General features: G+C 42.5%; 2 protein-coding genes across 3 annotated transcripts in view; one reads left to right on the top strand and one right to left on the bottom strand.

Moving 5' to 3' along the window:
• The first annotated feature begins 431 nt into the window (after window positions 1-431).
• On the top strand, window positions 432-14,164 carry LOC127582622 (kelch-like protein 23). Its single transcript, XM_052038073.1, has 3 exons — window positions 432-4,457; window positions 11,424-11,835; window positions 13,768-14,164. The coding sequence occupies exons 1-3, from the start codon at window positions 3,557-3,559 to the stop codon at window positions 14,084-14,086; spliced, it is 1,632 nt and encodes a 543-aa protein (XP_051894033.1). The 5' UTR covers window positions 432-3,556; the 3' UTR covers window positions 14,087-14,164.
• A 2,922-nt stretch (window positions 14,165-17,086) lies between these two features.
• The window catches only part of LOC127582623 (ceramide synthase 2-like), a 43,926-nt gene continuing 41,276 nt past the window's right edge, over window positions 17,087-19,736 (bottom strand). Inside the window, exon 11 of one of the 2 annotated variants that reach the window (XM_052038076.1) lies at window positions 17,087-19,041. In XM_052038076.1, the coding sequence (XP_051894036.1) occupies window positions 18,868-19,041 (174 nt within the window). In that variant the 3' untranslated portion in view covers window positions 17,087-18,867. The remainder of the gene's footprint in view (window positions 19,042-19,736) is intronic. The other variant, XM_052038075.1, reaches the window with a different exon arrangement.

Here is a 19,736-nt window from a genome sequence, read left to right as displayed (position 1 = left end):
TCTTTCTTCTTCCGTCGTGGTCCTGATGCAGGGTCTCAACCTGAAATGTGGACACACACCTTTTGCCTCCACAGATGCTGCTTGACCCACTGAGTTCTTCCAACACTTTTTTGTTCCAGATTTCAGCATCTGCAGTCTCTTTTGTCTTTGTACCTCATTCCCATTCCTGTCAAATCACCATATACTTTGAGTCACAAGAATACACAAGAATTCAAGAAGAGCAAAAGTAGGCCACTATTCAATATGACCATAGCTGATCTATTTCGGGCCTTAATCTCTCCTCTGTGCCAGATCCCTATAGCCCTCAATTCCCTGATCTTTCAAAAATGCATCTACAGTCCTTTAGTATCTTTAATAAATCTATCAATCTCAGCCTTGAATATTGTGTAAGATCTTTATTAGTCACATGTACATCGAAACACGCAGTGAAATGCATTTTTTGCATAGTGTTCTGGGGGGCAGCCTGCAAGTGTTGCCACGCTTTCGGCGCCAACATAGCATGCCCACAACTTCCTAACCTGTACGTCTTTGGAATGTGGGAGGGAACCGGAGCACCTGGAGGAAACCCACGCAGACACGGGGAGAACGACCAAACTCCTTACAGATAGCGGCGGGAATTGAACCGGGTTGCTGGCGCTGTAAAGCGTTATGCTAACTGCTACACTACCATGCCTGCCCCATGTAGTAAATTAAAGGAACTATTGCACACTGCTGAAGAATGTGAAATTGTCTATTTTGGTGGAAAAATATAAAACATAGAACAGTACAGCACAGGAACGAGTCCTTCAGCTCACAATGTTGTGCTGAACTAATTAAACTAGTAATTAAATGCCTAACTAAACTAATCCCTCCATTCCCTGGACATTTGTGTGCCTATCTAAAAGACTATTGTATTTACCTCCACCACCACCCCTGGCAGTGCATTCCAGGCATCCACCACTCTCTATGCAAAAAACTTGCCCCAGCCATCTCCTTTGAATTTATCCCCTCTCACCTTAAATGCATGTCCTCTAGTATTAGACATTTTGACCCTGGGAGAAAGATACCGGCTGTCTACTCTATCTATGCCTCTCATAATCTTATAAACCTCTATCAGGTCTCCCTTCATGCTCTGCCACTCCAGAGAAAACAACCCAAGTTTGTCCAACCTCTCCTTATAGCACATACCTTTTAATCCAGGCAACATTCTGCACCCTTTCCTAAGCCTTCACATCCTACCTATAATGGGGCGACCAGAACTGAATCCAATATTCCAGCTGCGGCCTAACTAGCGTTTTATAAAGTTGCAATATAACTTCCCACTTCTTGACCTCACTGCATCGACTAATAAAGGGAAGCATGCCATATGTCTTCTTTACCACCCTATCAACCTGTGCAGCCCCTTTCAGGGAGCTATGGACTTGGACCCCAACACCCCTCTGTACATCAACACCGTTAAGGGTCTTGCCATTAACATGGTACTGTCCCCTTACATTTGATCTCCCAAAGTGCAACACCTCACATTTGGCCAGATTAAACTCCATCTGCCATTTCTCTGCCTATATCTGCAACTGATCTATATCCCACTGTATCCTTTGACAATCCTCTGCACTATCCACACCACCACCAATCTTTGTATCATCTGCGAATTTACTAACCCACCCATCTACATTTTCATCCAGGTCATATGTATCACGAACTGCAGAGGCCCAGTATTTAAATGGTAAGAGCTCTGAGGCAAAGGGATCTCGATGTCCTAGTGCATGATTCAAAAGAGGCTAACATGCAGCAAGTAATTAGGAAAACTAACAGAAACATTACGTTTATTGTAGGGGAATTGAATACAAAGGTTGGGAGGTTGTGCTTCAGTCACATAGGGCATTTGCAAGACCACATGGAGAATACTATGTACAATCTTGGTCTCTCTACTTAAGAATTTTATTGTGTTGGAAGCAGTTCAGAGCAGGGTTTTTACTCTAATATTGCAATGTGTGGGTTGTCTAGTGAGGAAAAATTGAACAAGTTAAGCCTGTATTTGTTGGAGGGTGAGAGGTGACCTGATTGCAACATGTAAAATCCTGACAAGGTAGAGAGAATGATTCCACTTGTGGGACAATCTAAAGCTAGGGATTACTGTTTTAAAAAAAAGGTACTGTGTATTTAAGACAGAAATTAGACAATATTTTTTCTCTGAAAGTCATGAATTTGGAACACTACTCCCCAAGGGCAGCAGAAGCAGAATCTGTGAATATTTTTAAGGTACAGTAAATTGATATTTGATAAGCAAGAGGGAGTGAATGGTTATAACAAGTAGGTAGAAATGCAGAGTTGAGGTTACAATCTGGTCACCAACAATCTTATTTAATCGCTGAGCAGACTTGAGGCACCAAGTGACAGTATGACTCAGCTGAAATCTGCTGGTGATCCATGTTTTACCACCCAGCTACATATTGAATGGAAAAGTCTAGTGTTGCACAATTTTAAAGTACAGCTGTTGCATTGTCAGCAAAAAACACAGCTCACAAAGGCCATATCATGTGAATGATGAGGCTGGAAGGTTGTCTGCCCAAATGTGGTCAGTGACCCTCTGGGACCAATGGTTTGAAATTTGATGGTTGGGTGCCGATCCAGAGGGATATGTGAGGAGATGTCAGAGAACTGGTGTTCAGCCTCTGTGAGATGCAAGTGAGTCTGCAAAACAGAAACAGTGTTGACATTGTCAGGATATTTGATGTTAATATTGGAGTTGGTCCTTAGTGGGTGGAGAGCTGCATGTTCAGAGGGGAAAAGGTTAGAATGAATTAATTCAAGGAACAACATCTCTTTTTCTGTCAAGGCACACTACAACCTTCAAGACTCAACATTGAATTCATTTCCGATATCCAATCTTTCCAGTTTATATCTGACCAGTTTGATGCAAGAACAGAATGTGTTCAGTGGGTCAGGCGGTATCCATGGGAAGGGAGTCAGGGTTAGTATTTTCAGGTCGATGACCTTTCACGACAGGGCAATTCGGTTTGAGACATACATTGATTGGTGCCCTTCTTCTGCCGCCTCTGCCTCAGTGCCTATTTCCTTGGCCAGGAGTCTCTATCCCAGACTGTGGACCCTTCCTGATCCAACCAGTCCTTTCCCTCTGGCTTCTTTTCCACTCTGGATCTATTCATCACTGACTGCCAGTGCAACTGTATTGGTATTGCTACCTATTCTCGCACAGAACTTGGAAGTTTCAGGTTTACCTTTCAGGTTTTGTTTTTCATTTCAACACTGTTTTAGTTGGAAATATTCCCTTTGCTTTTGTCAGAATTGTTTATACGTTTTTCGTTTGATTGTGCCAGGTTTCCTTCCTACATGAAAATTGATCTAAACGAGCTATGCTAATTCATCCTGGTTTGGGGTACCAGTGTCACCTTCGTTGGTCTATTAAAATAGGCCTGGATGCTTTTTTGATTGACCCGCTGAGTTCTTCCAGCAGTTTATTTTTTGCTCTGGTTGACAGACCTATTTGGTTCTGGCCTCCAGCTGTTGTATCTGCTCCCTGAACCGGCCTAAATATAGAGCAGGAGACCAGGGCGCGATGGCCTGCGAGCCAACAGGCCACGGAGACAGGACGCCGGCCCCCGACACGGTGCTGCAAGTCGGCCAGCGGCTGTTCAATGTCAACAGGGGCGTGCTGTCCCGGGCCAGCGAGTATTTTCGGGCCATGTTCTTCGGAGGCACCAGGGAAAGGTCCGAGCCCCACGTTGTGCTGCGAGGCCTGGACCCCGAGGTCTTTGAGCTGCTGTTGGCCTTCGCCGTCCACGGCCGAGTTAACATCGAGCGGGACAACGTGACGGCCCTGCTGGAAGCTGCCGATTTCCTGCTCTTTGACCGGGTGAGGCTGCTGTGCTGCGCCTTCCTGCAGCGCCAGCTGCATGTGTCCAACTGCCTGGGCTTCTGGGCCTACTCGCGGCGCTTCGCCTGCCCGGGCCTGGCGGCCGCCGCCCGCCGCGTCGCCCTCACGCACCTGGCCGCCATGGTCGCCAGCCAGGAGGAGTTTGTGCAGCTTCCCGAGGAGGCTCTGGCCGAGCTGCTGGCCGACGACGACCTCTACGTGGGCAAGGAGGACGAAGTGTTCGAGGCCCTGGTGAAGTGGGCGAGCCACCGGCGCAGCAGGGAGGCGGCCTTGCTGCCGCTGCTGGGCTTGGTGAGAGCCCCCTTCCTGAGCCTCAGCTTCCTCGACCTGCTCATCAAACGGTCCAAGCGCGGCAGCCAGGATGACATTTGCACCAGGGTCCTGAAAATGCTAAACCGCGACCCTCCCCGCAACTGGACGGCGGCCCAGAGGAGCAGGAGCTATGAGACCATGTATGTCCTCGGGGGAAGACATGAGCGGGAACAGCAAGAACTCTTTCAGTTCCACCCTAGAAGCAACACATGGCAGGCCTGCTCTCCTCTCCGCCGCAGGAACCTCACTCAATACGCCGTAGCAGCAGTAGGTAACTGAAAATGAATTGTGACGAAACACAACGCAGTAATTCATCTCACGCCCTTAATACACTTTGGGGTGGTCCATAGTAATGCATTCGCTTGAATGCAGTGGAACTTTGTTTGTCGTTTTGCTTATCACTTCTGTCAGTTCCCTTGACCTTGATGCATGCCTCGGTGTTGAGGCATGAAGTGCTTCTGTTTCAGACACCCATTGTCTGAGTCAAGCGTAGAGGGAGTTTTACTTTGGGTTACATGTAAAATTCCCTTCACTCATTCCACCAAACGCTCCTGGGTCAGATGCAGCACTGATTTGGGTATGGTGTAGTTATGGAAAGTTCTTCAGTACTGATGAAATAGACGTGTAGCCAGACATTTGTTTTGCCTTGCGTAACAATCAAGATGGTACCTGAACAACATGATCCTACTGTTTTAAAGCATTTATTTCCTATTAAAGGTACTTTTTACAACAACAAAAAACTGATTAAATACAGACTTCATCCACAATCCATTCTCAGATGATAATCCAACATGAATTGGCATGGCTCTGGCTGCCACAACTCAATCTACCAATAGCCTTGGAAGTTAAAGACCAGGGTGTTTGAAGCCTCCAATTGATTATGAACTTGATGGGTTTTAACAAAAAAAGGTAAATATGATTCAAGATTTGATGAAAGAGAAAGTTATTTCATCACAGCGTAGGAGATACCCTCAGCATCTGGAACAAGAGGTGCTTGTGTAGAAAGTTGCTTCATTAAATCAACTAATCTGTGGGACAACTCTCCCAAGCAGTTCACATGTGTCTGTACATTGAACTTTGCAGGGTCAGCTGGGCAGGGAGCAACCTTGCACAGCCATTGTACTATACCAGTTTCTAATACAACTGAGTGCCTTGCCAAAACATTTCAGAGGGCGGTTGAGAATCAACCACATTGCTGTGGGTCTGGAGTCGTATATGAGCAAGACCAAGAAAGGGTGACAGGTTTCTTTCCCTGAGGACGTCAGTGAACCAGATATTGGAGGTAGAGGTTAGAATAATCAGTTCTTTTGTACCCATCATTGCGGAGACTAGATTTTTCTAAGATGCCACTTAACTCCAGATTTAGTTCAGTAATTAGATTCAAATCTCCATGGTGGGATTTAAATTGATATCTCTGAATTATTATTCCACACTTCTGGACTATTAGAGCTGGAACTGAATGGTGCTAGCACTACCCAAGCTACCCATCAGTGAGCTTGCTATTGCTGAGTTGGTCCTGCATAATAGGGCTTTGTAGGAGCTTCCATCACTTTATTGATGATTGAATGTGAATGATTTGGGGGGAGGGGCGCAGTTTAGTTGGCAGAATTGGAGTTGGCCTGATTTTGTTGACTATTTTCCACTTCATTGGGTAAACCATAATTGCAGCACAACAGCTTGGGCAGAGAGGATACTCATTGACCAAGAAGTACCTTCAGGACCATCTTAGAATGTTTGCAGACCCATATCTTTGCTCCCATTTGTTTAGTGATATCACATTAACTGAATTAAATTGACTGAAGAATCTACGAAGGGGGAAATCTCAATCTCTTCTAAGACAAAACAGACCATAAGGCTGACAGTGGCATTTTACACCCTGCTGTCTTCAGCTGGAGATGCCCCTTTGCTACACTGGTGGACTCATGGAGCCCACCTGGGCAATGTAATCTTCCACAGGCTTCCCACTTCTCAGGCTGGGAAACCTGTCTGCTGAATCCATGTTGTTGGAGGTCAATCATTGGGGCCGCAGGACATCATTGCAGGAGTGTGTCTTATGCCCAAACATCTTCAGCAGCTACATTATTCCCACCATTATAAGGTCTGTAGCAATGTTTACCATGTTCAGCTCCATTCACAACTCCACAGAAAATGAAGCAGTCATTGCCTGCATACAGCAAGATCCAGGCAATATTCAGGCTTGAGTCGATAAGTGGCAAGTAACATTTGCATTACAAAAATGCCAGGCAATGACCAATTCCAACAAGAGAGATCTAACCAGCTACACTTAACACTGCCAACTCCCCACCAGCAACATCCTGGAGGCCACCATTGACTGGAAAGTCCACTAGACTAGCTACATAAATAACATGGCTTCAGGACCAAGTCAGAGGCTATATAATGTGACAAGTGACACACCCCTTAATGCCCAAAACATTTCTACTATCTATAAGACATGTCAGGAGCATGATGGAATAATCTCCACTTGACTGGATGAATGCAGCTCCAACAATATTCAAACTGAGCATCATCACAAAGCAGCTCACTTGACTGGCATCGCATCATTCATTTTAAAACATTTACTCCCTTCTCTACAGTACAGTACATCACAGCTGCAGTATATGCCAATTACAAGATGCACTGCACTAACTTAACTTACACGGCGTCTCCAAAACCCTTCATGGTGAGCATCAAGTGTAACAAAAGCATCACTACATCACCATCTGAATGTTCCTCTCTAGGTGACATATAACTCTGCTTTGGCAATATTTCATTGTTCCTTCATGATTGGTGGGTCTAAAGCTTACCTATTAGCACAGTTGAAGTTTCAACCCAGAGACTTGAGGAGTTCAAGGCAACAAATCACTGCTCTCAGGGCCATTTTGGGATAGATAATAAACTATGTCCTTGCCAGGGGTGCCCACATCCATGAATGAAAAAAAAGGTTACTTTTTTTTAATTGTTGCTGAATGGTCATTTGTGTTTTAATTTAGAAAACACTGGAAACACAGCAAGTCAGGCTGCATATGTGGAAAGAGAAATAGAGTTAATGTTTCAGGTTGAAGCCTCCATCAAAACTCAACATTTGCTATGTTTCTGATGAAGAACACGATGATGCTGGAGGAACTCAGCAGGCTAGGCAGCATCTGTGGAGAAAAGCGGGTGGTCAGCGTTTTGGGTCAGGACCCTTCTTCAGGACTGAAGATAGGAAAAGGGGAAGCTCCGATGTATAGGAGGGAAAAGCAGAGCAACTTAGGTGGACAAAAGAGGGGAGGTGGTGTGGGCACAACCACCTATCACTGATTGGTAGATGCAGGTAGGAGGTAGTGATAGGCAGGTGCGGGGGAGGAGGGGAGAGCAGATCCACCGGGGAATGAGTCAAAGGAAAGGAAAAAAAGGGTTAAAAAAAGAGATAGGCTAGGAAAAAAGGGAAGAAGCATGGTGGGTGGTGTTTTGGGAAGGGGGGGCGGGGATTACTTAAAGTGGGAGAACTCAGTGTTCATGTTCATTACTATGTTTCGCTTCCACAGATGCTGCCTGACTTGCTGATTATCGGGAATGTTATGTTTTATTTCAGACTAGCTGCTATACCAGCGTTGCTTGGGTTATTACGCTGGCAATCATGATGCTTGCATTTATTTCCATGCAATCAAGCTTTACAACAGACCTTATAAATTAAATAAAATCCAGCTTGAATATTAAATTAGATTTTATTTCATTTACAAGAAGTGAAATAATCTATTTAGGGGGTTAAAATTATGTAGTTTAACTAAAGTTACCAATAAAAACACACACTGGAAATAAATATATACACAAAAATTATGTTTAATATAGTTCTCTTTACACATTGTGCATAGGTACATACCTACTTAAATTTACTTGATTTCAAAGTCAAAGTGTTTCAGAATACATAATATTTCTTTCTTTTTGAATCTGGTGTAAAACTGTATAGAATGTATAGATTATTTTTGTCTCCAACTCTGGAGCAACCAACATATATAGCTGACCATGGGAAAAGCATTAAGTTTCGAGATTAAGACCAACAACTTTTAGTGCTTGTCTTTGTGCCTTGTCAATGCTCATAGCAAGTTGAACAGGGAACTGAAGTCGCTTGAATTGAAAAGGTAGATCAGGTGGAATAATTGGTATCTGAGGGATGAAGACATTTCCCCACAGCATTACCAGTCATTATTGTAGCCTCAATTACACGTGGTAGTAATTTTTTAACTGGTAATTTTGCCAATGCATAGTATTGGAGGATCCAAATTCCTGAGTTGCATGTTTGGAGCTCCTTCTTTTAGTTCAAGGTTATGTGTTGGCACACTAGGTGGTGACAGAGAGTTTAAAAATTAAACAGGAAAATTTACAGTTGACCGGAAAGTCTTGAAAGATGGTCTTCATTTTTGGCCTGCATTGTGTCACTTTTGGGTGCTAGAATTGCTCTTTCTCACAACCATTGGTAATTCAAATAGCGTTTAGTGACATTTGGGAAGGCATCAGATCATGAGCTGATGTAACAATTCGGCCCGTTGAAATCATTCCTGTTGAGTCTTATGTTTAATATCCCCATTTCCTAATTTGAGTAAGTTCAAGGCAAACCGTCTAACAAATGGATCACCTGTCAAATGCTCTCACATGTTGGTTTTCAAGTGTAGTCAGTTAACATTCTCCCAAATTTATGATGCTTTAATATGGGCTTTCAATTCATCTGCTTTGGTACCTTGTGGAATTACTGGTAAAGTTTGATGAAAATTTCCAGTTAGCACTAAAGTAACACCTCCCATTAATTTACTATTGTGCCTAACATCTTGCAACATTCAATCTAATGCTTCAGTGGCTGCTTTGTGAGTCATTGTACATTCATCCTAGGCAATTAGTTTACAATCTTTTAGATTTTTTTTTCCCTGACCAATGTTACATGTTGGAGTCTCCATATCTGTCAAATTTAAAGGAAGTTTAAAAGCCGAATGTGTAGTTTTCCCGCTGGTCCAAAATGTTGAAGCAGTGCCTGATGATTCCATGGCCAGGGCAATCATCTTTTGTCTTCAAACTGTAGCCAAAAGTAGATTAATAAGGAAAGTTTTTCCCATTCCATCAGAAACATTCAAATTAAAATATTTATTCTCGGTCATTGTAGACAGCCTCTGTAATAGTATCTAAGGCATTTATTTGGCATTTCACTAAACTTGGTTCTTCCTCTCGGATATATTCATCTGACTTGTTTAAATAGGAGCTGGTCTTCTGCAGAAACTGTGCACAAATTTTCCATTTCTCTTTGTGGTTCAGGTGGACCAAAAGTAAGGTCCACCCAAATATATAGTACCTCAAAATTAGATCTGAAAAAAAACTCATCAATTTTTAAATTTAAATTATGCCCCCATTTGTGAGACACACGGACATTCTATTATACCAGCATCTAGTTTTTTATTATTTTTAAGTATCTTAACTCCTTGGCTTTCACTGGATTACTCAGAACTGGTTGGTACTTTGCCTCTTGTGTTTCATTCACATTTAGTCAATTGAATGTTTGTTCTATGGTGTACAGCTCCATGACTCTGTGATGGTAATTTAGCAGATAAGTGATTAGCTTTTTATGATAAGGATATGTAACAGTTTTGATTCATGATATCTTGTGAAGTTTGGAATGTGGCTGAACATCAGCCTTTTAATTGGATTGAAACATATATTTGTCCAAAATTTGGATGCTGTTTTTCTTTCCACTAAACTCACCTAAAAATATGCACTGATCCTTTAACAAGAATGAGGAAATTATCCCAAGTGATATACCAAGTCTATTATTTGACCATCTTTTAACCCTCACCCAGATGCACATTGATGCCAGGAACTTGCGTGGGGACAGTGTGTGAGGACATTGCCAGGATAAATGTGAACTGGAAGTAATTAGATGCATTTCTGGAGAGAATAGTGCGATTACAACTATGCTTGACAGCTGGGGAATTTAAATTCAAGTAATTAAATAAATCTGTAATTAAAAAAGAACTAGTTTAAAAAGTCTCAGTTCCGACAACCATAAAACTACTAGATTGTCATATAAACTGGTTCACCATTGTCCTTCAGGGAAGGATATCTGCCGTCCTTACTTGGTCAGGTCTGTATTTGATTCCAGACCCATCAATGTGGTTCACTCTTAACAACCTCCTCAGTTCTGGGCAAATTGATAAGAACAATAAAAGTTTCAGAGATATCCACATCCCATGAATTAAAACAATAAAAAAAAGTGTCCCAGCTGCATCCATGACATTTTCTGGGTATATCCTGACCTGGCAGTGGTGTTGCAGTTGTATACACAGTGGCCTCGGGAGTCTGCAACATTGATTCCAAACAAAAAGTCCCATGGCATCAAGTTAAACAGATGTAAGGAAACCTCCTGCTGATTATAACTTATCATTCTACCTCAGATGATGAAACAACACTTTTCTGTGTCCAACAGCACTTGATAAAAGCACTGAAAATATCAAGGCCAATTAAAGAGCATCAATGTAGCACCAATGATGACTTGGCTCATGAAATCCAAAAGTTCATAGCTGCCAGATTGCATCTGTAACAGCTGGAGATTGAACCAACATCAGGGATGAAACTACATGACTTAGTCCTCACCAATCTACTTGTTACATCTGTGTATGGTGATATTGGTACATTGCACAGTCCTGCCAGAGACAAAAAATCCAATTACATTGTGGGTGTAATCCATTGTGCTGTCTAGCATTACCATAGTGCTAAATGGGATAATGTCAGAATCTATCTGGCAGCCTAAAATTGGGCATCTCTGAAAGACTGTGGGCCATCAGCTACAGAATTATATCTCATCACAAACCACCTTAATGGCCTTGGATACCATTAAGTAAGGTTTCATCTTGGTTTAGTGAGGACCGTGTAAAGGCATGCAGGGAGCAATACCAGTCATACCTAAAACTGTCCTTGGAAGCTGGTGTAAAAGATCTTGTGGCACTATTTGATGTGAAGCAGTGAAAAGGAATGTTTTGTCCAGTATTTTGACTAACATTTAGGCTTTCTCAATTTTGTATTCTTAGCAGGCTCTGGTTTTAAAGCTGATATCATTCTGATTTTATTGGCACTTAACACATGAATAAAAAGATATCCCCATTTTTGTCCATTTCTGCAAGCAATTCTGGGGGATTATCCACCTTAATTGTATAGACTCTGAATTTGAGTTTCTCCATTCTGTGATTAAGTTGTTCCCTGTCTGTCTCTGCAACAGGGAATTACATCTTTGTTACGGGTGGATACTTCCGAGATGAGATAGTGTGGTATTGCGTGGACTGGGTACTGATGTATAACTACTGTGAAAACAGCTGGATGGAAGGGCCTTCCTTGAAGCAGTCTCGCAACTGGCACTGTGCAGTCGGTGCCGGGAAGTACCTTTACGTGCTGGGAGGAAGCACTGACGAGGCGGTGATTGCTGATGTCGAGCGGCTGCTAGTGATGGACACACAGTGGGAGGGTATGCACCGCATGGTGCAGCCCGTGGAGAGAGCGGCAGTGGTCAGTGATGGTGCTAGCATCTATGTCCTGTGCGGACTGGATGAAAATGGTGATGTCTACAGCGGGGTTCAGCGGCTGGATGTGGACACAGATGTCTGGGACGTGATCTCCTTCTCTCCACTTCCCCGGTACGTTCTTCTGTTTCTTTACGCCTCGTGACCGTGTTCCCTGGAACCGTCATCCCTTCTGCCCCTTTAATCATTCTTGCCCTCCAGACTGCCAAAGAACTTCACACCTGTTCGTGTCGCCTCTCCTCGCCACCCTTGAACCCAGACCTTAATCCCCGTACTTTCTCTGCACCTGTTTAACGCTTGTTACATTTGTAACATTATCAAGTTGTAACAAAAGATACTAACTTCAACATGTTAACTCTTTCTGTTTCCAAAGTGACTTCCTAGCCCGCTGAATGTTTCTAGCAAGCTGTTTATTGCTTCCAGCATTCGCCAATCAGCTCGCCAAAGGGATTTCCATTTTATCTCGCTCACCTTCATTGCTTCCTGTTTCTATTGAGTTTTATGGAAACATACGGCGCAGGAGGAGGTAAACTGACCTGTCGTGCTCTCCAGGGATCTACTACCATTCGCTTTCACAGCCACATTACTGCCTCAGCAACCCTCTCCACCAAGGATTTATTCCGCGTGGATGTCAACTGAAACTGCAGCCTTTTCATTTTGGATGTGGGCCATTAAACTATCAAGAGACTGCGAACAACCCTTCCTGAAATACATGCTTAGCCATGCCCTCCCTTGCTCCGTCTTCAGCAACGCCGTTTTACTCTCTCGCCTGCTTGCCCTGGTCTCCACTTCCATTTCATCCTTGGCCACTGCACCTTAGTTGGCGCTTTAACTAAAGACTTTCTTTCTACCTTTCATATTAAAACAATCGCACTCTCACTAATCCTTGCACACCAATAACTTTCCAGATGCTTTCCCTCTTCATGGTCCTCTCACCCGTCCCTTTCCCAGTATCTCCGTTCAACCCGGGCATACTTTACCTGTCTTCTCTAATGTCGCGATGAGGCCTTACCAAACATTTTCGTTTCCTACGTCAATTAATTTTAGCTCTGCAGAGTGCTGAGACCTTCTTCCGTCACCTCCACCTCTGCACCAGCTCGTTCTCCCGGCACAATAAATCCTATCTCCAGAATCCTTCTGGCCTCTTATCACCCCTCAGCCCCCACTACCAGATCACTGGGAACTGCTATTGTGACATGGACACCTCCGGTTCTCTGTTGCCCACACTCGTTCTGACACGCTCTTCTTATTTTGAACAACCACCAGTCTGATTCTTCTCAATCCCCCCGAATGAAAGGTGTTCTGGGTCTGGGCTATGGTTGCCTTCTCACCAAACATCTTTCAACCAGTCATTCTCCCGTGTTCTCCCTCATTTTTTTTTTCAAATACATTGATGATTGTAACTCCGGTCAAAAGGTGAATTTCCTGCTATAAATTTGCATTCCTTCCTCACCTTCACATTGGGCCTTCTCTCACTCTTCCCTCCCATTCTGGGTGATAAACTGTCAACAAATGTCCGCCATAATTTCACGGATTAATTACTCTTCATCTCGCCCTCTTCCAGTCCCTTTGGGATAGTAGCAGGTGATGTTGATGAATCCGCTGAACCCATTTATAGCTCCGTCCCTTTTGTTTCTCTGCTTGTCCGATTATGGCCTCACTTTGCCTTGTTCCATCTGTCATCTCTGTCGTCCTGCGCCCTACCATGAACTTGGTTGTCGTGGCCTCCCCTCCCCCCCCCCCCCCCCCACCACCCTTTCTGCGTACCTCTGCTTACTCTGATCTGCTACACCCGTAATATTTCCCCGTTCTCCTGAAGGTCGCTGCTTTGAAATGTCAACTTTGTCGCCGTCCCCAGCTGCTGCCTGACCACCCCCCGAGCGTCTCCGGCGTTTTCTGTTTATGTTTAAGCGTAGTCCTGTCCAGGTTAACCTAAAGTCGACCCTGTTTAAAATTAGCCTTGCCCGTGATAGGTTGTAACTGACTATAAGGTAGCTGAGTCTTATAACTAATCACTAACACTGGCATTTCCTTTACCCGTTGAAGGTATGATCTGTGTGCCACTGTCCTGAATGGTGCAGTATATGTAGTGGGAGCTCAAACATTCCGTCTAGACGTAGACACGGACGAGTGGACTCCTGTGGACGAGGAATGCTTGAACCAGAAGTTCTTCAGTGGTTGCGCTAATGTTAACGGGAAGATGTTTCTTCTCGGGGAGAGGAGAGGGAACACACCGATCCCAAATATGATTCTTTTCGATCCTTACACTGACACCTGTCAGGTGGTCGACACGGCTGTGCCCTGCTCGCTCCCTATACGAGGGTGCGTGTCCATCCGAAAGTTCAGCACAATGGCTGGAGTCTGAAGGAGACGGAAGCATCATTTGTATTGTAGTTCTTAGATCACTGACAACCGCGTCAGTGGGGTCGAGATTGGGGCAATCACAGCGCCGGCATTCCTGTGCTACTGGGATTACGATGGACAGCGCCATGCAACAATCCGGGATCCTGACTAGCAATCCTTCAAATTTCTATGAAAAGGCACGCGAGATTGACCCAATAATCCAGGTAGAACTCAATAACTGGAAGCTCTTGCAGGCTGTTCCCGCCAGGGCTCCATATCTGCTCTTTCAGTAAGCTATATGCTTTCCTTCATCCCTCATCTTTGTCTTTCTCAACACCCTCCTGGGTTACAATATTCTCCTACCCAACCTCTTATCTGCCATCCTTCACAAATTCCAGTGCATCTAAATCTCTATACTTGCTACCTATTTGCCTCTCCTTACTGTCCTGGATTGGTAACTAGCCACCTCATGCCTGGAGTTAAATCAGCCTGTGGCCACATTCCTCCTGAGCAGTATGATAACTTCCAACCCCTTAAATCATCCCTCAACCTCTGTACCTTTGACTCTGGGCTTCTTCCCACCCAACCCACGCTTTCACCACTATTAGCACTTGTGACTTTAAACTACCTTTAAATTCCTCATTAAAAATTATATTTGATCAGATACCCTTCATAAATTCCAGAGCATCCAAACCTCTAACCTTGTTGTCCATTGCCTCTCCTTACTGTCCTGGATTAGTAACTGGTCACCTCATTGCTCGAGTCAAAACAGCCTATGGCCACATTCCTCCCTAATATTCCAATAACCAACTTTCTATCCTGAAAGCAATATTGTAGCCCCAGCAACTGAAAAATTCACAGAGTACTGGATATTGATAAAGAAGTCAGGGAATTGTATTGGATTCAAACTGTGACAACATCAGATTAGCATGGATGTAGTTTAATCTGACTCAGTTTATTCTCACACAACATCTTCATACAAGGCAGCCCTGGGTTGGAGCTTCTGCTCCAGCTCAGTGGGTTTTGAGATGGCTGAAGTGGGAACAGCTGACTGCACAGGTGGAGCAAGTACTGGGTTATTTGGTGTGCTGTGCATTCCTTCTACTGTTTACATATGGCAACTGGGTGCTTGTGTCTCTGTCTTATCTCAGTGCCTTCTCAGATGCTTCTCAATTTTGAGCAGGCACAGGCCAGAGATCTTAAGTGCTGGTGGTCAGTGAGATATTGGGGATTAAGTTAGTAGAACTATTATGTCAGGTCTTATTCACAGCTATTAACTTTTGCATTGATGACCTCAAGGTTGCAAGCTCTACCTTCTTTACTGTCTTCTGGTTATAAGTAGATTTAGTTAATCTGGAGTTTCCAACATGCCTTTTGTGCCAAAAGCTCCAGTTAGCAAGTGTACAGAGTTGGATCTAATGACCCAACAGGTCACCATAGTAGAGTGCCAGAAAAAAAATCATTCACTATAGTGTGCAACTCCAGTTTACTCCCCACAGCCACGGTGGGCAATGACAGTTGTTGGCCTTAAATCAGTTACTCCTTGTTGATGTTCGTGGTGGTGGTTTGGATGGAAATGATAATATTTACCACAATATAAATAGTGGCTGCAGTTGAATCTTGTTCTCTGAACAGAACTTTATGCTGTTTGCTCACATAGGTACTACACATCTACATGGTCAAGGACAAAACTGTTCCAGCCTAACATTGGAAATTAATGTGGAAAAGAAACAATTTTTCCTCCAAGCTGTTTAAGTACCACCAGTAAAATAAAAAGGCTGTGTTTATAAAAAAAATTTGAAACAGAACAAGGTGTCCATTTTGACTAGGTTAATTTTTTTTTAAAATGGTGAAATGTGACAAAATTATCATTCCAAAAATTTATCCCATCAGTAATGCCCAAATTATTAAAAAGGTAATTTTGTGCAGACAGCATGAAAATAAACAAGAATATTGGTAGGAGGCTTTATCTGATACTGTAGTATTGGTAGAGATTTGGGAATAGGTTGTGTGCAGTGGGTGGGGAGAGTGGGATATTAATGTAGGTCCATTCAGGTGGGTACTTTGAGTGCACTGACTGTTAAGATTACACATTTGGAAACACTGCTTTCATTGAAAATAACTCTGGAGTGATAGAAGGGAAAGAGTTCAATGACATTACATCAATTTTTCTGCACACACATCCAAATACCCATCACTGAGTAATTCCCACATGGGAGGTATTAAAAACTAAACAATTGTGATGTTCAAAGTTTTTAAAATTGAAATACTGTTTACTGACTCCAGGAAATAAAATATTTCAGTACTCCAACTCCCATGCTAATAGATTACCCCCAGAGTAGAAAATGTCAGTGTCACAGGGCTCAGTACAGCTCAAAGGATAGAGTTAAATATTCCCAATGGTTGCTAGCATTTAGTTCCAAGGACCCTATCTAACAATAGACTTCACACTGCACCTCTAGTTTCAGAGGACTCCCCCACACACACTTCCATCAATGTATCATTGGGCCTCTTAAAATTTAACTAAAGTTGTCAGGGACAGCTTTATGGTCTGGCCTTCAACCCACTCCAGACACTGGAACACAATCCAAGCTGAATATTCAGTGCAGTAGCAAAGGAAGCGACATACTGGCAAGGTTGCCATCTTTTGGCTAGGATGATAAACAGAGCCACATTCCCTCTTGAATGCAAGTTAAAAATGGATGCTTCCTCCCACTGTATAGACTATCTTCTAGTTTATAATCTAGAAGGTCTTTTCCATGCATAAAATTTGTTGCCATAAATTGCTTACACTAACAGCACTACACTTACAAGACTTTGATGGGTATAAAAAGTCACGTACAAAATGTCAGTGCCATTTCATCCAAACTGATGGAAGGAAGAACAAATCTAATCCAAGGCATCATCTTTCAAAGACCTGGCTTCAGCCACTACACAACAAAATAGTAAACTAATCAGCATGTGTAGATTACCAGAGGCACAATCCAAACAAGGCAATAACTGCTGCATATACTCACCAACTGGCAGCCTCTGAATTCAAATTTAATGTTGAAGCCACAGATACAAAATAAAATCTTAAAAATAATTAATTTATTCAGAACTTCCATTATTTCAAAACCTTCATTAAACTTTAAATTAAATGGAGCAGAATCAGGCACTCAGTATGTGATCAGTTTGGATACTTAGTCAAAGATGTGCATTCACGGACAGACATGTACATTTAGTTAGTACAGCTAAGACTGTCATCTGTACAACAAAGTCACTCAGTCTTAATATGTCCAAAGGTGCATTAGCAACTTAAAATGACAAACTCTGTTGGATTAGTCGAGTTGTTTTTGTTGTGTCTTGTGTGGTCCCAGACCCTACAATTTACAAATTGCAAAAAACTCCTGTAAAAAGCAGGTTTTCCACCCTTCAAAATTCAGACTGTACTCAAGAATTTGATAAAATTGGTCAAAGTCAACACTGAATGCTTTACCCTCTAGGCCTATTGGACACCTGAGCATTACTCACTTATACACAAACATCTGGATATGCCAAGTATTTCACAATTTGAAGATAATTTTTCCACTGAAAACTCTCAGATTAGACTATTTAAACTTGGGAGGTAAACCCAAGAATCCTGTTGTTCATCTCTTTAATCTGGAAGCCTTGAGTAATTGCATCTTTTCACCAACAGGAGCAGTTATTGTTGCTGCCTCTATTGAATTTTGGATAATCTAACATCACTGCAGTTTTAAAACAGCAAACCCCACAGAAATCTGGATTCCAATAATAACTATTTGTTGGGTTAAAACCTATAGAAAAAGTAAACATCACTACAAATGTCATTGTACCCAGGGTGAACTGGAAGTGCTCCTAGTGGTAAATAAATGTTATAGAATAGTTACAAACCATTTCCAATAGTGGAAGAACAGGGTAGAGGTGGAGCTACAAGAATTCAAGCCTTTGAAGTACATCCCTTTTCCATTCAAATGTTGTAATAAAAAAACTCACCCTAGTGAGAAAATAAATTGCAGCACTTGGATCATCATGTGGAGAAGTTTCTTCATAGCAAACTAATCAAAACACATAATAAAATATGCATTAAATCAGAAGTTGGACTTAAATCCAGTTTGATACTGTGCCCACAATACTCCCAGAATTTGTAATCTGTTGAAGACAAAACACAATCACATCCCAAAAAAAACACACAATCCTGCCTCCAAATAGAAACAAAATGCAACATTAAATATTACAAACTGTTAAGCACTAAACACAAAAAGATCAGTTTGCACTGGGATCTGGATTGCTGTCTGTATTCTCCCAAGATGTTCCTTACATCAGCCATGTGGGCTTGTGGTTTATGTCACTTTGGGCTTTGAAGAATCAACTCAGAATGACTGTGGGCACCAACTAGTGTTCACTAAGTCCTAGAGAACTGATGATAATACATGGGAGCAGAGAAAACTGGACAGTTCTACAGGTAGTTCCAAATCCATTTTGTTTAAAGTCAATATTATATTTCAATATCAAAAGACAATTACCCAAATTCTGTCTCAGATTCTTCAATAGCATGAAGGTAATGTGTAAAACAATAATATTCTGCATTTAACAATCCACCCCATATCCACATCAAGACATGTGAGATTTGACCGAGAACACCAAGAGCCATAGGTCCATTGGTGTTTAATTGCCATTTCTGTAGTTGAGAGTCCATCTAGATTCCTTAATAGGAGAAGTTGGTTGATGGCATCATTGATAATAGATTTGTGTTTTAGTAATAGGCAGCACTAAACCCATCCTTAGTTACATATCCCCCAGCTACCTGGCTTTGGGCAGCCTGTTCCTTTCATTTGATTTGCTTTTCATCCCATTTGTTATTTTACTTAGTACACCATTGTGATTGGCAGATGACATAGACTTTGATTCCATCCTTCCATCTTCTTCTTCAGTCCCATCACTTTCATCAACATCACTCCTTTCATCCTTTTCAACCTTCAGAGACCAAAAGAGAGGATTAATATTTTCAACAATGTGCCTCCAGTCACTTGGGCTATTTAGGTTCCCAAGTTACCCTCCCTCAATCTTTCTGAGCACCTACATCATTGAAATCTCCAAGACTAAAACTGGAAACATTCCAGTCTCAGACCTGGAGAGAAATTGAACTGCACAATGTAGAACAGGCATCTCCCTTCACTTATCTCTTCTGGTTGAGCAAAAGTCTGATGAACTCCTCCCCCACTACTACTTCTGGGAATTCAACCAGGAACAGACATTAATCATTGCTCAACAACTGGATCTTGGAACTCTCAGACCAAGATCTCCAGTTTCTCAGGGAATACAAGAACCTAAAGTCAATATTCTTTGTTTGGGTTCTGTAGATTTGGCTGAAACCAGCTGTGCACAATGAAATGGATCAGGGATTCCAAATTATCAATGTTTCAGGTATGAGTTCATTAGTTCCTTTAACTTTATCATGATGTAAAAGGGCATCATTTAGATGCAAGATTAGGAAGATCAGAAACTAATAAAGTGGGTATTAATTCATGATCAATAAGTGACTCAAATTTGCCATTACTTGATATCCATTCATTAATCTCACTCAGTGTTGCAATTGGAAAACAATGCACCAAGGGCACAATCTAAAATTGGGATATTTACAAAGAGATGAAGGTCTCTTCATAGAGATC

This window comes from Pristis pectinata, chromosome 24 (assembly GCF_009764475.1).
Source record: "Pristis pectinata isolate sPriPec2 chromosome 24, sPriPec2.1.pri, whole genome shotgun sequence".
Classification (NCBI taxonomy): Eukaryota; Metazoa; Chordata; class Chondrichthyes; order Rhinopristiformes; family Pristidae; genus Pristis; species Pristis pectinata.
The sequence above is the reverse complement of the archived record's forward strand: the minus strand, read 5'-3'. Positions and strand labels throughout refer to the sequence as shown.